Below are 16,802 nucleotides of genomic sequence, written 5' to 3'. Positions count from 1 at the left end.
TGTATGTATGTACGTATGTATGTATGTATGTGTATATGAAGGGTATATGCCAGTCACCATTTGAGTCTGACGAGCCATTCATAAAGCTTAACTTTTAATTGGTCACTCTAATCCGGACATGTAAATATGTATCATCATCATCATCATCATCATCATCATCATCATCATCATCATCATCATCCTACAGCATACGCTTTCCATGCTGGCATGGGTTTGACTAGAACTGGTAAGCCAGAGAGCTGCATCAGGCTCCAGTTTGATTTGGCATGGTTTCTACACTCTGAGAATGTAATGGGTGCATTTTACATGCCATTTACGCGAAACTGGAAATGACCACGACTACGACATTCAAAGATCATGCTAAACTACCTTGTCCCATGTCTTCCTGAGTCTACTTCTTCCGTAGGTTCCCTCCACAGTTAGAGATCAGCACTTCTTTACCATATTTATATATATATATATATATATATATATATATATATATATATATATATATATATATATATATATATATATATATATATATAAAATACAAAAATGGGACAAGAACGCAAAACATCCAGACAGTTAGGTGATACAAAAAAGGGGACAACAAAACATCCAGGCAGACGATACAAAGAAAACAAGGACGGGTCATTCAAAGTTTTCTTTCCTCAGTTGAGTTCCAGATTATCTTTGCAATTTCGACTGGTTATACTCGAGATTGCTCCAATCTGGCCAGCTCCAAGGAAAAACTAAGCTAAGAGCATTAGATTCCTTGGAAGAAAGCAGCGAATGGATACGAAAAGAAGGACGGGAAAAAACGGGGAAATGTTACACAAATACAAAGCAAATAACAGGACATAACAACATGTGTCTTTCGACTAAGGACGAAGTACATTAAACTGGCATGTGTGGAAGTAAAGCTTAGAGGCAGAGGGACAGAAGAATTAAAGAGGGGCGAGAAAAAATTAAAGGGCCAGAGTGAAGTGTAAGAGGAGGGAAAGTGAGCATGAAGAGAAGGCCAGGAAATGTCAGAGAGAGGGAACGAAAGAACGAAGAGTTGAATGAACGAAGTGTAAAAGGACTGATAGAAAAAAGAAAAGAATGAAAGAATAGAAAGAAAATAGAGCCATATAAAATTTAGATATATATATATATATATACTTACATATAAAAGACCAAAGTGTACGTATGCCGCTATATTTTTATATATAAAAAATACAAAAATGGGACAAGAGCGCAAAAATTCCAGACAGTTAGGTGGTACAAAAAAGGAAACAACAAAACATCCAGACAGACGATACAAAGAAAACAAGGACGAGTCAATCTTCTATCCCTCTACCTCTACTTTTCACTCTTCTCTCCCCTACGTGACCGGTGTTCGGCCAAGCCTAACCCTTCTTTCGTGGTTCGACTACCATCCGTGCAACATCTATATTCCTCCCTGTGCCTGTCTAATCTTATGTCCCTGCCATAAGGCTTTACTTCCACACATGCCATCTTAATTTAATTCGTCCTAAGTCGAAAGACACCTGTTGTTATGTCCTTTTATTTGCTTTGTATTTGTGTAACATTTCCCCGTTTTTTTCCGTCATTGTTTTCGTATCCATTCGCTGCTTTCTTCCAAGGAATCTAATGCTCTTAGCTTAGATTTTCCTTGGAACTGGCCAGATTCGAGTATAACCAGCCAAAATTGCAAAGATAATCTGGAACTCGACTGAGGAAAGAAAACTCCGAATGACCCATCCTTGTTTTCTTTGTATCGTCTGTCTAAATGTTTTGTTGTCCCCTTTTTTGCATCACCTAACTGTCTGGATGCTTTGCGTTCTTGTCCCATTTTTTGTATTAAAGTAACACACGAGTTGATATGTATATGGAAAATAAGATAAGGTAGAAAATGCCAAACTAATTTTATCATGAAGTACATTTTAGTACCGGTTTCCATCTTTTAGACTTTTTCAACTAAGAGTAGAAGAAGAAGGAGGAGGAGGAGGAGTATAACCAAAAGTGAAAAAATAAGTAACACATGCAGGGGAGCCACAGACATAATAGTCAAGGTACCTACTCCTAATGACCTCAAATTAAGACCCATAATAGCAGGCCTCGCATGCGGAACTCACCGCCTCAGTAACTTTTTAGACACCATTCCTCAAGCATATCAAAAGCTACATAAAGGACGACCTAGATATGCTCAGTTACCTCCCTGAAACAATAAAAATACCTTACTAGTATCCTTTGATATAGTCAACCTCTATTCCAATATCCCTCACAGCCTAGGATTAGAGGCAATCTGGCTAGAGAATTACTCCAATGAACTCCCACACCGTATCAACAAAGAATTCGTAAAAGAAGGGCTAAAATTCACCTTGGAGAAAGACTTCTCCGTATTTAATAAGAACTTCTATCGAGAAAAACCGGGGACTGCGATGGGCCTGCGAATGGCCCCCTCCTTTTCTAACCCAGTCATGGGGTGCCTAGAAATCAATCTTTATTATAAGGTACTAAAAAAATACGGAAATCTATTCTCCCTGTACATAGAAAATTACTGGAAAAGATATCTGGATGACTGTTTCATTCTTTGGCACAAAAGTACAGAGAGACTTAAAGAATTTCAAGCACTTCTGAATGGACTTGACATAAACATTCAATTTACGATGGAATATAACCACCAACAACTTCCATTCCTCGACACCCTCATTAAAAAATCCAACAACAAAATAGAAACAGGCATCTACTATAAGCCCACGGACTCCAAGCCATATTTGCCATTCAGTTCTTGCCATCCCAGGCACACTAGAATGAATATCCCTTACAACCTGGCAAAAAGAATTTGTACTATAGTATCTGATACAAGCACCAGGGACAAATGATTACATGAGCTAAAGGATACACTCCTCAGCTGCAACTATCCACCATCACTAATTGATATAGACTTTCAAGGTGCCCTACAACTCAATATCCACGAACTCAGGCACGCCAGACTAAAGAAGGATTTACAACCAAAAGCCCTGCCATACATATCCACGCACAATCCTCTAAACAACGAGGCCTTCGACACCATCCTCCAGAACATCCCTTTACTAAAGAGGGACCATAGAACGGATCAAATCTTCTAAATATACCCCATCATAAAGAGCAAAAGACAAGTCAAGTCAATGAAAAGTCTTTTAACAACATCAAAACCGACAGTCAACAACATCAAAACCGACAGTAAAAAGATGCGGAAGACCTAGCTGTGGTATATGTGTCAACCTAATTGAAGGATCGGAATCCTCCTTCAAATAGGGACTACGTTTTACAGTGAAAAACAACTTCACATGTGCTTCGGAAAACCTAATATATGTATTAACTTACTCAGAGTGTCGAGAACAATATATTGGTCAAACTAAAAACAGCCTACGCCAGAGGATGACAATACATAGATCCCAGATTAAGATACGAGAATATAGAAAAATAGGATGAAGCGAGCACATCGATATTTGCGCCACTAACGAACAACCCAACTTCCCCTCTATAAATTCAGGGACAATGCGACCTATAACCAGCGCATTAGCAAAGAAACATATTTTATCGCAAAATATAAACATCGTAGGTGGGTAGTAGTAAATCTGAAGGAATAGTTTGGGTACAGAGAATTGATAGGTTAAGCTGGAGCAGCTGAGGGGAGAAGGAGAAGAAGAACAACAAGGGGGAGGAGGAGGAGGAGGGGGAGGAGGAAGAGAAGGAGAAGATGGAGAAAGAGAAGTACAAGTAGGGAAAGATGAGGGAGAAGGAGAAAGAAAGAAAAGAAAAATACAGGAGTGCTGTGACACTTTCCCTACTCGTACTTCTCTTCCTCCATCTTCTCCTTCTCCTCCTCCTTGTTCTTCTTGTTCTCCTTCTTCTCCTCCCTCGGCTGATCCTGCTTAAACCATCAATTCTCTGTATGAAAACTATTCCTTCAGATTCACTGCTACTCACCTACGAGGTTATATTCTGTGATAAAATATGCTTCTTTGATAATGAGCTGGTTATAGGTCGCATTGTCCCTGAGATCATAGAGTGGAAGTTGGGTTGTTCGTTAGTGGCGCAAATATCGATGCCATTGCTTAATCCGATTTTTTATCATGTACTTCTTGATAAAATTATTTGAGCATTTTCTATCTTTTCTTCGTTTTTGGATTTGGTTTGCAAGATTCTTTATGTGGGTTTGTGTGCTGAAGCATATTCTGTTGTGTCTGGGGAGAGTCATTCTCTTTTAGTGCCTTATGATTTAACACACTCACCGGTAAAATTTCCACTCATTTACTTATTTATTTTTCTAAAAGTTTTGTTGCGTCTTGCAAGCTTTTCTTATTTTCCTTATATATCTATATATATATATGTAGAAGGTTGAAAAGGAAAACACGAGTTGATATATATGGAAAAAAACAATCAAGGCAGAAAATGCTAAAATAATTTTATAAAAATCATTTCAGTACCAGTTTCAGTCATTGAGACTTTTTCAACTGTAAGTATGGAAAACAATTAAATTTTGGAAAAATTAAAAGAAAGTTTTTTAAAAGAATATTTGCATAGTATTCAAATACAAGGGGCATTTTCCTTGTTTCTGCCTGTCTCTGTCTCTCTTGTTTACTCTTGTGGGTTCTGGTAAGACAGCTGCAGGAGAAATACCTAGCTAAAGATAAACCTCTGTACCTGGCTTTCGTTGTACGAACCGCCATGCCACATGGCAGTGAAACATGGGCCATGACTGCGGAGGACATGCATAAGCTCGCATGAAACGAAGCCAGTATGCTCCGATGGATGTGTAATGTCAGTGTGCATACTTGAGAGAAAAGTTAGACCTGAGAAGCATCAGTTGTGGTGTGCAAGAGAGACGATTGCGCTGGTATGGACATGTGGCAAGAATGGATGAGGATAGCCGTGTGAAAAAGTGCCACACCCTAGCGATTGAGGGAACCTGTGGAAGAGGTAGACCCAGGAAGACCTAGGATGAGGTGGTGAAGCACGACCTTCAAACTTTAGGCCTCACCGAGGCAATGACTAGTGACCGGGACCTTTGGATATATGCAGTACGTGAGAAGACCTGGCAAGCCAAGTGAGAGCATAATCTGTGGCCTCTGCCAGAAGTGTAGCCAGCTCACTTATTCATATTTTTACTTCATTGGATACTAAACTCTGCTTGCGAAGACCTGTTGAGGCAAGTGAATTTGAAATCGAAATCGAACCAAATTCGACGACTAGCACCCATGCCAACCTCTCCTTCATTGGACACTAAACTCTGCTTGCGAAGACCTGTTGGGGCAAGTGAAATCGAAATCGTAATTGAACCATATTCGATGAAGGTACCTGTGCCAGTGGAGCACTAACAGCACTGTCCGAGCGTGATCATTGCCAGAGAAGCTGTCTGGCTTCCTTACTAGTGGCACGTAAATAGCACCATTAGAGCGTAATCGTTACCAGCGTCGCCTTACTGGCACTTGTGCTGGTGGCACGTTAGAAAATCATTCGAGCTAGGTCGTTGCCAGTGCCGCTGGACCGGCCATTGCCAGTACTGTGTGACTGGCCCTCGTGCCGGTGGCACGTAAAAGCACCCACTACACTCTCGGAATGGTTGGCGTTAGGAAGGGCATCCAGCTGTAGAAACTCTGCCAGATCAGATTGGAGCCTGGTGCAGCCATCCAGTTTACCAGTCCTCAGTCAAATCGTTCAACCCATGCTAGCATGGAAAGCGGACGTTAAACGATGATATATATATATATATATATATATATATATATATATATATTATACATACATATCTATATATATATAGATAGATAGGTACAGCGTAATCCGTGGGTAGGAGAGGTGCAGCCGGAGAGTGCAAAGTTCAGAATAAAAAAATCCAGAGTAAATAAATCCAGATTGGCACTCATGTTAGTGGAACGTTAAAAGCACATCTGAACATGAGGTGCAACCAGCCCACTTATGAATACCCTTCATTTATTGGCCAATGAACATTGCTAGTAAAGACCTATTGAGGCAAGTGAAAACAAAACAAATCAAAATCGCTGATGTGGTCAATGACAGTACCGCCTGATTGGCACTCGTGCCAGTGGGACGTTAAAAGTAGATCCGAGTTTAATCGTTGCCAGGTTCATGGATTAGCTCCCGTGCCGGTGACACATGAAAAGCACCATTCGAGCATGATCGTTGCCAGCATCACCTTACCGGCACATGAAAAACAACATTCAAGCATGGTCGTTGTCAGTGCCACCGGACTAGCTCCCATGCAGGTAGCACGTAAAAACACCTTTTGAGCATGATTGTTGCCAGAACCACCTGATTGGCCCTCATGCTGGTGGCACGTAAAAGCACCCACTACACTCTCAGAGTGATTGGTGTTAGGAAGGGCATCCAGCTGTAGAAACTCTGCCAGATTAGATTGAGCCTGGTGCAGCCTTCTGGCTCACCAGTCCTCAGTCAAACCGTCAAACCCATGCCAGCATGGAAAGTGGACGTTAAACGATGATGATGATGATCTACACACACATATGTGCGTGTGTGTGTGTGTGTGTGTGTGTGTGTGTTAGAAAGATACTACTTTAGTAAATTTGGTAAAAATAGCCGTACAAATGTAGTAAAAACCAGTCATTACTGGTACTGAATTTTGAACAAAGCCTTCCAACATTGTTACATTTTGTATTTTATTTAGAATTTATTTTTAATATTCAAAACAATGTATACAAGTATGATGTACAGAAGATTTGAGAACAATTGGTCCGCCTCACACAAAAAGGAAAATGCAATCCAAAATACAGATCATTGCTTTTACTGTGTTTGTGCACGAAGTGCTGTGAAGTGGTTAGTACAAATCAATAGCAGTATAAAAAAAAAGTACAGTCTTAGGTTTTTGTAAGAGTGATGGTTACAAATGAGTATTATTCACAAGATCCTAAGTTGAGTATAAAATAGGAAGTTATGATCACATATTTCAATCGACATTAAACAGAACAAATAAAAGAATCTATTTTATGGAAACTGGAACTTTAACCAAAACAAATTTAATATTTATTCCATAATCAAGTACTAACACACTTGGATTGGTTCATGAATAAGTTAACTAAAATGAACAAAGAAGGAAAAAATTATTTGTTGAACTGAAGCACAATCCATTTTATGTTTAATCTAATAAATTCTAAGTTTACATAAGTATGCACACACACACATTTACATATATTCTTATCACTCAAAAATCATTTCAAGAGCTTGACATGCTCTTGTGAATATTTACATGTAGTTAATATGTACATATGCAATTTAGCTTGCAGTTGATACTCATTTTTGTTTATTAACTGGCAGATTTAAAATGTCAGTCTCTTCACTCAGAGATCAACTAATTTGAAAAGTTACTTAAGAAATCTGATATGTTACTTGTTTATTGTTAAATATTGTGATATATGAAATTTGGTCAAAAGACTATATCAAAAGTATAAACCATGTGATGTTTTTCAAAAGCATATGATAATGTTTTGGTGCTAACTATGCAGGTGTTTTTTCCTTTGTACCAGATTTACTATAAAATCTATATGAAATTTACAACTATTGCTTGAATAGACAGAAGCAAGATTTATGTTATAATGTAGAGTAATATTGAATTTTCATGTAGCATGTTATTGTTGAAACTTCAACAATAACATTATAAACTTATAATTCTAAACTTACAATTATAATTGATGTAATTAAAGGTGAAATATAAATTTACTTTTCTCTATTCTTTTTTTTATATATTTGCTTAGGATATAATTTATATCTGGAGAGTAGGTATGTTTAAATATTATATGTTCAATAAGAACTGTGGAAGAATGTTTGCAGTAGTCAAATATGCATGTTAGAGGCTGCCATGGGCATATTGGAAAAGAATAACTTTTATTCAACACATTTTATATATTTGTAGAATAGACCAATACTAAATGCTTTGATTGCAAAATTTGTAAGAATAGAACCCTTGTCTCTATTTTAAAAAAATCTAATTAGAGTAAATTAAATGCAGTCTGGTAGTTAAAAATCAAACTTAAAGGCTGTATAGAAAACTTTTGTTTAATTAAGAATAGACTTAATTACATATGGTAAATAACTAATTAAAGTATAAATATTTTTTAAAGAAAATAAGTTTTGTGATTGTTTATTTATTTTTATAAAAAATCATTCCAAGTGTAAACTTTTGGAGAATGGAATACATTAATAGAAGTTGGTTGGCATTATGTTCTTAGGGATTGAGTTTCTACATGCTTTGCATTGTAATACCTGTTCATTGTGAACAAAAAGTTTTTGAAAGAAAATACAACCAAAGCCAAATTCAAGAAAAGAAAGTAAAAGAATTAATGTTTCAAATTGAAGTTTCTCATTCTATATGGTAAATCTTGTACTCAGTGACAGTCCTTAGTTGTGTTTCCTGTTTAGTCATAATTATTCTTATAAAAGACAATATGTACCAAGACTGGAAATAGTTCAGTCTTGCCTGACAAAGCCAGTAGCCTCTGAGTAGTTGACTATTAAAATATTTAATTGTTAGATTTTAGTCATAGTCTGTTAAACCTTTCTGCAATTATTTGAAATGACCTAATAAGATAAATATATTTGTTCTTTTACTAGGTTACTCTAAAAGAGATGTTTGTCATACATATAACACCTTTAAAAAACTATCTACAAATTAAATTCAATTGGAAAATTTAAAAGTATCTTATATAGTCCTGAAAATAGTTTGAATAAAATAATTTCTAGAAGAAATAAAATCTGATTTGTTAAATTAAAAACTTTTACCATTAAAATATAAAAAAACCCCACATAATAACAATAATAATCCTTTCTATTAAAGGCACAAGGCCTGAAATTTGGTGGGGGGGTATTAGTTGATTACATTGACCCCCAGTGTTTCACTGCTACTTAATTTATCAACCACGAAAGGATGAAAGGCTAAGTCAACCTTGGCAAAGTTTGAACTCAGAACATAAAGACGGATGAAATACCACTGAGCATTTCACTTGGCGTGCTAATGTTTCTTCCAGCTCGCTGCCTTAATAATAATAATGATAATGTTGATAATGTCTAAAAATAACAGACCTTTAAAACAAAATTTGGGTTAAAATTCTGGAAATTGAAATATAAGCCAAACCTTCAGAAAGATTGTGTTTACAGTATAATCTTTTTAAAAACTGAATAAGAATGCTTTTAAAGTTTTTTGAATAGTTAAAATATATGAATAGCAAAAAGAGTATTTTTTTATTACTTTGAAAATATAATGAAACTGATTTTGTTTTTAATGAAGAAAATATATATGTTTTGTGAATAAGAATTAAGAGAGTCATTAAAAAAATTGATTATGTTCCTTTGTTGTCTGGATTAGAAATAGCAAAAACATATGAAGGCGGTTTATTTGGAATAGTTTCTAAATCATAACTGGCACATGTTTCAAAGTCTTGAGGCCGGAGTTGATGGCTTTTGAGTCCTTTTGGCTCCAGAAGGGCCTTCAATCCCTGGAATGAAAAGGAAAAGTAACAGTAATCAGCAGTCAAGAAATAAAGAAGAAAATAATGGAAAGCTGAATTTAATTTGGTAAAATCAAGTGAGTGTTTCTTTATTTAATGCAGGGAATATTAAAAAGCTATTTAGAAATAAATAAAATAAAAAGACTTAAAGAAAAGACAATATTGGTCTATGATGGGTATTATTTTAATTATTTCAGCATGTGCAGGGGTCAATTCTGAACATATTTTAGTATTATTGGCAAGCTGGCAAAGTCATTAACATACCGGGCAAAATGCTTAGCAGCATTTCACCTGTCTTTACATTCTGAGTTCAAATTCTACTGAAGTTGACTATGCCTTTCATCCTTCTAGGATCAATAAATTAAATACTAAGCAAGCACTGGGATCGATGTAATCAACTTAACCCCAAAATTGCTGGCCTTATGCTAAAATTTGAAACTATTATTAGACTTCTTCAGTGAAGCATAGATTTTATTGAAGATTGAATTTTTATTATTAATCAGTTTTTAATGTTGCTGATGTAAAGAGTAACATTAATTTGACTATTGGTCTTTATGCAAATGGAATCCCTGAGTAATTTTTCTAAGTATTTTAGCTTCTTAGTTTGGTATAATTTGCTGAAGTTCAACTAAGTGCTAGCTAAAAAAATATATATATGACCTATAATTCAGGATGGATGGGAAGAAAAGAATTTAAAGTGATATTGTTAAACTGGGTAGAATTAAGATAGAATTTTGTAGAATTTTTAGAAGTAAATAAAAGAAACAAATGATTGAAGTTTTAGTATACAAGAAACAAATGAATGATCAGTGTTAGGTTTTTAAAGGCAATACATACTAGAAATGAATTCTTTCTTCTATTTAACAGACAAAGTAGCAAAGTAATCACATAAACTGGTATGATAGTTCTTAAGGAGCTGAATGTAAACCATACAGTTAAAACTTGATTTGGTTTGTTAAAAGAGTTTGTTTACACTGAGATTCAAATGCCTTTTAATTTGAAAATTATTTATATCTAATAAATACTGCTAGTTATATCTACCAGTTATAGAATAAAGACTTCAAACCAACTTGTGTTGTTAACTAAAATTTCTGGAGTAATAAACATAGACCAGCAATATTCTAGCATGTATAAACATCATCCATGTAAATATGGGTGTTGTTTATATTTGAACAGCTATTTAAAACGTGACAGCCATAGTACAAAAAACTTAATTTTCATTTGTCATTTGTTTCTAGGATACCTCTAAGCTACTAATCACACTAGCAAATAAAGTCTGTAATAAGAGGTTTGGTAGTAAAAAAAAATAGCCAAGCTAGTTGTTGTTTAGACTGAAATCAACCTTGACCATACAGGCCTATGATCAAAGGCTTCAAGTTGTGACTGCCCAGTTTAACCTTTTAGCATTCAAATACTCTGTCAAATACAATGCTTATTTATCCATGTTGTTTTGAATTAATCATACATTATCTTTTGTAGCTTTGAGATTTTGATGATGAAAGTGTTTATTTTTAGAATGACATTGTAGGGTAGGTGTGGGAGGTCAGATCTGGCTAGTTTGAACATAAAGCAGGTAGAAATTTTCGGCTAGATATGGCTGTTTTAAATGCTAAAGGGTTAAAGAGCATTTCAGATTACATTGTTTATGTGCCTTGTTTAAAACAGTAGTGTGTGATCTGAGAAAATGTCATTGCTATTTCTAGCAGGCTGAATAACTGCATAGGAACTCATCCCTTGACCAAATTAATTGATAGAGTCTGTAATATTCATAGATTATTAACAGCAGAAATATTAACAATTCAAAACTGTATATTTCTGTATTATTACTAAAGTTAGTAACATTGAAAAATTCATTTCTACTCTAGGCACAAAACCCGAAATTTTGAAGGAGGGGGTTAGTCGATTAAATCGACTCCACTATGCAACTGGTACCTAATTTATCAACCCCGAAAGGATGAAAGGCAAAGTTGGCCTCAGCGGAATTTGAACTCAGAACGAAATATCACTAAGCATTGTCATACTGAATAAAGACTAGTGCCAAATCTATCTTCCATCTACTTCATCAATCATATATATATATATATATATATATATATGATTATATGGTATATTATATATTAGTATTACTTATTAGATTTACTTCTATTTGACCATTAACTTGTGTAAAAAAATATATTTTTATATTTTTTTATTTTTTTAATATCTAACGGTTTTTTCTTCGTTCTGTATTTTTTATTTACTTTCATAACTCCAACGGTCTTTTTTGAAATGTACAGCGTTCCGTATTGGTTCGTTATCGAACTTCACAGCATAACATCATAAATTAACATCAATTATCATTTACTTTGTCTTCTTACGGTTTCAACACCGATATGCTATACGGTTTCATTACATATCATGACTTTTCAACTTGTTTATTTACATGTAATTATAGGTCAACTATGAATGTTGTCTATTTTTACTGTCTGCTTTGAATTAATACGACCCTGAAGAGATACAATAGATCAGATTTTAGCTCTTATTTAAATCGATATATATATATATATATATATATATATATATATATATATGTTGCCAGCCAGGAAGAATGACTCAGGCTGCAGAGATTCTGCCAGCCAGGAAGAATGAATCAGGCAGGCTGTGTAGAGATTCTGTGGTTTGAACTTATGACCATGTGGTCTGCAGTCCATTGAATTAATCTAAAAACTATTATGTAACCTCATTCCTGACTTCCAGTTTCCTTTTGACATTTTTCTTGCTTCTAGTCATGTCTCAAAGAAAAATCGAGAAATATAGTAGACTTATATTTGTAATGTTTCATTTAGCTTGTAATGAAGGATTATGAAAGGAGTTTTATATAGAGAAGGGATGAAAAACAAACAAAAAAAAAACTGTTTCATTAAATGTGTGTCTGGATTTGATGACAACACGAGGATAATATATTAGAGGATATAACAAGTGTTTGCCACAAATAGAATGACATTACTGAAGAAACATGTTGGCAGTTGAATAGGACAAAATAAAGAAACTCATAGTTTGGATTTTCCAGTTCAAACAAGTGTGATAAATAGTAATTAAGCTAATGCACTGAAGTGCTAATGATGAGGATGATGATGATGACGATGATGACGATGATGATGAGGAGGAGGAGGAGCGGGAGGAGGAGGAGCGGGAGGAGGAGGAGGAGAGGAGGAGGAGTCTGACGATGATTATGATGATGATAATGTGTATGATGATGTTTAGGGTGATGATGAAGATTTCATCAACCCACTTCCAGGTTTATTTTCATTTTACTTTAAATAATTGCAGCAAATGTTTTACAACTTACCTCTTTTGCATTTGACTGCTTGAGAACCAAAACTAAGGCAACAATTGGAATAAAAATGGCTGAGACAAGAGCCATTGTCCAGCCAACTCCAACAGCCCAGTCTGGATATACATAGGTCCCTGATGGTCTTTTGTATTTGAGTTCACTATAGTTTACTACACTCATTATAAATATTATCTGAAAAACAAAAGAGAAGATACTTTTTATTTAAATGAATGGCTAAAATGTATGATAAATAATTGAAGAGATAATCTTAATGCATATTTGATATTTCAAAACTAAACATATATATATTTTTTTCCTATAAGGTTACTTTATACTAAATTGATAGCATTTTAGTTTTCTCCCTAAGATAGCACTTTAGTTTTGATTCTTTGTGGGAATTATTTAATTTCACTTCAATAGTCTGTTGGCTGACTAGTTAAAGAATTGAACAATATGCTTGTAGTATTTAGTTTCAGTACTTTATGTTCGGAATTCAAACCCTGGAAAGGTCAGTTTCACTTTTCTTCCTTGCAGGATTGAAAAAACAAAGTACCAGTCAAGTGTTAGGTCTATTTTTATTGTCCCTACAGAGTATCTTAGACATGAATGGAGTTATAATAGAAGACTGAAAAAGCTTCCGAGAGTTAAGGTGTTACAGAAAGCACAAGCCTCACAATTTCCATATCCATCACCTTTAAAGTCAACTGATGGGCACCAACGATATGTAAAGTGGTAAGCTATTGTTGTACATTTTCGTTTGACTTAATTTATCCCAATTAGAGGGAGAAATTTCTACAGACTTATCCAAAGGAATATTTGGTAGCCATTTGAATGGATTGTTGGAGTTATTTATTTAACCCTAGCTTGAGGGTACCATGGAGGTATAAGAGTACATATCCTCAAACACAGTTCTTCACTTTTCATAAAACTTCTATAAGAAGGCATAAGGTTAACTATTACTCAACCATTGTACAATTCTCAATGAAACAGTGTAAAGTTGTTTTAAATAAATAGTTTAATACAATATCCTCCTGTCTTGTAGTTCTTATCTATACTTTATGACTATTATAGCCGATAAATCTTTAATTTGGAATTGTCTGTATAGTCAGATAAATTTTTGTCCAGGCTTCTCTATATATGAACTTCAAACTCAATGATTATATGTTGTGCACTTTAATAGACACTCTATAAGCATTTTGTTCAATGCTCTAACGACTTTGCCAACTTGCCATCTTAACTAGTAATAATACTAATAATGGCTTTAGATTTTGGCACAAGGCTAGCAATTTCAGAAGAAGGGATAAGTCGATTACAAGGACTCAATGCTCAATTGGTACTTATTTTATTAATCCACACAAGATGAAAGGCAAAGTCAACCCCTGCAGAATTTGAACTCAGACCATAAAGGCAGATGAAATGCTGCTAATAATTTTGTCTGGCATGCTAATGATTCTGCCATCTCACTGTCTTAATAATAATAATGATGATAATAGTAATAATAATGGTTTCAAATTTTGCCACAAGAGCAGCAATTTTGGGGGAGGGGATGAGTCGATTATATCAACCTCAGTGTTCAACTGGTACTTATTTTATTGACCCCAAAAGGATGAAAGGCAAAGTCGACCTCAGCAGAATTTGAACTCAGAACGTAATAACAGGCGAAATACCGCTAAGTATTTCGTTCGGTGCACTAACGATTCTGCCACTCACTGCCTTAATAATAATAATAATAATAATAATAATAATAATAATAATAATAATAATAATAATAATAATAATGTTTTCAAATTTTGGCACAAGGCCAGCAATTTTGGAGGAAGAGGTAAGTCGATTATATCGATTTCAGTGTTCAATTGGTATTTATTTTATCGACCCTCAAAAGGGATGAAAGGTAAAGTCTACCTCGGTTAAACATTTTGTCTGACGTAATAATAATAATAAACATAATGTGTTGGCACTCCGTCGCTTACCACTTCGAGGGTTCCAGTTGATCCGATCAACGGAACAGCCTGCTCGTGAAATTAACGTGCAAGTGGCTGAGCACTCCACAGACACGTGTACCCTTAACGTAGTTCTCGGGGATATTCAGCGTGACACAGTGTGACAAGGCTGACCCTTTGAATTACAGGCACAACAGAAACAGGAAGTAAGAGTGAGAGAAAGTCGAGGTGAAAGAGTACAGCAGGGTTCGCCACCATCCCCTGCCGGAGCCTCGTGGAGCTTTAGGTGTTTTCGATCAATAAACACTCACAACGAAAACCGCGATCCTATGACCGCGAGTCCGCTGCCCTAACCACTGGGCCAATGCGCCTCTAAACAACAACAACAACAACAACAACAACAACAACAATAATAATAATAATAATAATAATAATAATAATTCAACGTACATTTCCAGAAAGTTTTACATTCTTTTGCAACAACTTTTGAAAACAAAATGAACTTACTAAACAAAACGCTGGAGATGTTATCAACCAACTGAATTTCATGAATGGTCCTATTCTGAATCCTATCATCATTTCAATATTGTCATAAAATCGATTAACACCTGAAAAATTAATCAAAATCGGGTAAGTAGCTATTTAGAACTGAGTATATTGAATATATTCTCGAGAGAATGGTTTTCAGTTTTTAGTGTATTAAAGGTAAAATTTTAGTAAGGTTTCATATCAACTTGATTATTACCTGCAGACTACATTCTATCACGGGAGCAAACGAGAGAAGTTCAGTGCAGTCACTCAAAAGGCTAGAAATAGCAGCCAAGTCGCTGTCATATACCACGAATGTCTTAAATAGGAAGGCACTCATTGGATTGTATAATCCCGTATAAAAATTTTAGCCTATCTGTAAAGAAATAGATCTAGTAAGTCTAATCTTGAACATTCACTAATCTTTTTCTGTCATGAACGATTAATACTAAAATTTTTACAGTATTTTGTAAGGTATTGAATTTTAACATAAGTACAATACCTCTAATCAGCTAAGATGAATAGAGTCAACTAAATTGACTAGTGCTTTATTTATGATCTCGGAAAGATGAAAGGCTAAATTGGCCCGGCAGGATTTGAACTCAGTTCATAGTTTTTTTTAAATATTGGATAACACTCTCGTCCAATGAAAACTGGGCTACTAGTTTAGTTCGTCAATATAGTAATCATTCGCCATATCGCGGTTTATTCTTTTCTGCTTTAGGCACAAGGCCCGAAATTTTGAGGGAGGGGAGGCAGTCAATAAGATCGGTCCAAGTATGCAACTGGTACTTAATTTATCGACCCTGAAAGAGTGAAAGGAAAAGTCAACCTCAGCGGAATTTGAACTCAGAACGTAAAGACAGACGAAATACCGCTAAGCGTTCCGCCCGGCGTGCCAGCTCGCTACCTTCCTATCACGGTTTATTATTTAAGCTTATGTCGATTCCTCTGTGGTGTTGTTTTGCATTTATAATAAAATATGTACAAATTATAAAAATAATAAAAACAATGCAGTACAATACTGTTTCTACTTCGCGGATTTTCACCTATCGCGGGGTTTTTGGAACGTAACACCTGCGATAGTCGAGTGATTACTGTGGTTCATTTCTATAGTATGTCGTCGCGTCATTGATTATGGCTTTCAATTAATAAGAACAAAACAAAGAACTACGTATAGAGGAGAGAACGTAATAATATAGACAGTAGCCGTGATTCAGAGCCAAGTTATGCTCTACTTATTTAAGTATAAGTATTCTTCTATGACGACAGAATAACTATTCTTCCTATTTCCATAGAATCTTACATCCGTGAAAGATTGGAGGAGCGAACTAAATATTAAACAAGAATTACATTCAATAAAATACAAGAATTACATTGAATAAAATACACAAAAGAACTCAATTCGTTTTTGGAACGGTGACGTACACATTTTTAGAAAATTGAGAATTCAGAGGAAAATATATAATATTTTGAAGCAGGCTCCTCTATTTTGTGAAAATGTTGCATAAATAGATGCAATAATAA

At 35.0% G+C, this 16,802-nt stretch overlaps 1 protein-coding gene across 1 annotated transcript in view; it reads right to left on the bottom strand.

Moving 5' to 3' along the window:
- Positions 1-6,632: 6,632 nt before the first annotated feature.
- The window catches only part of LOC106875216 (sodium- and chloride-dependent taurine transporter), a 91,785-nt gene continuing 81,615 nt past the window's right edge, over positions 6,633-16,802 (bottom strand). The window contains exons 11-13 of the mRNA XM_014923266.3: positions 15,255-15,355; positions 12,823-12,999; positions 6,633-9,482 (exon numbers count right to left, since the gene is read on the bottom strand). Coding sequence (XP_014778752.1) covers positions 9,327-9,482; positions 12,823-12,999; positions 15,255-15,355 — 434 coding nt within the window. The 3' untranslated portion in view covers positions 6,633-9,326. The remainder of the gene's footprint in view (positions 9,483-12,822; positions 13,000-15,254; positions 15,356-16,802) is intronic.

The sequence above is a fragment of the Octopus bimaculoides genome, chromosome 1 (assembly GCF_046866305.1).
Source record: "Octopus bimaculoides isolate indiv1 chromosome 1, ASM4686630v1, whole genome shotgun sequence".
Taxonomy (NCBI): Eukaryota; Metazoa; Mollusca; class Cephalopoda; order Octopoda; family Octopodidae; genus Octopus; species Octopus bimaculoides.
This window is presented reverse-complemented; position numbering and strand designations above follow the sequence as displayed.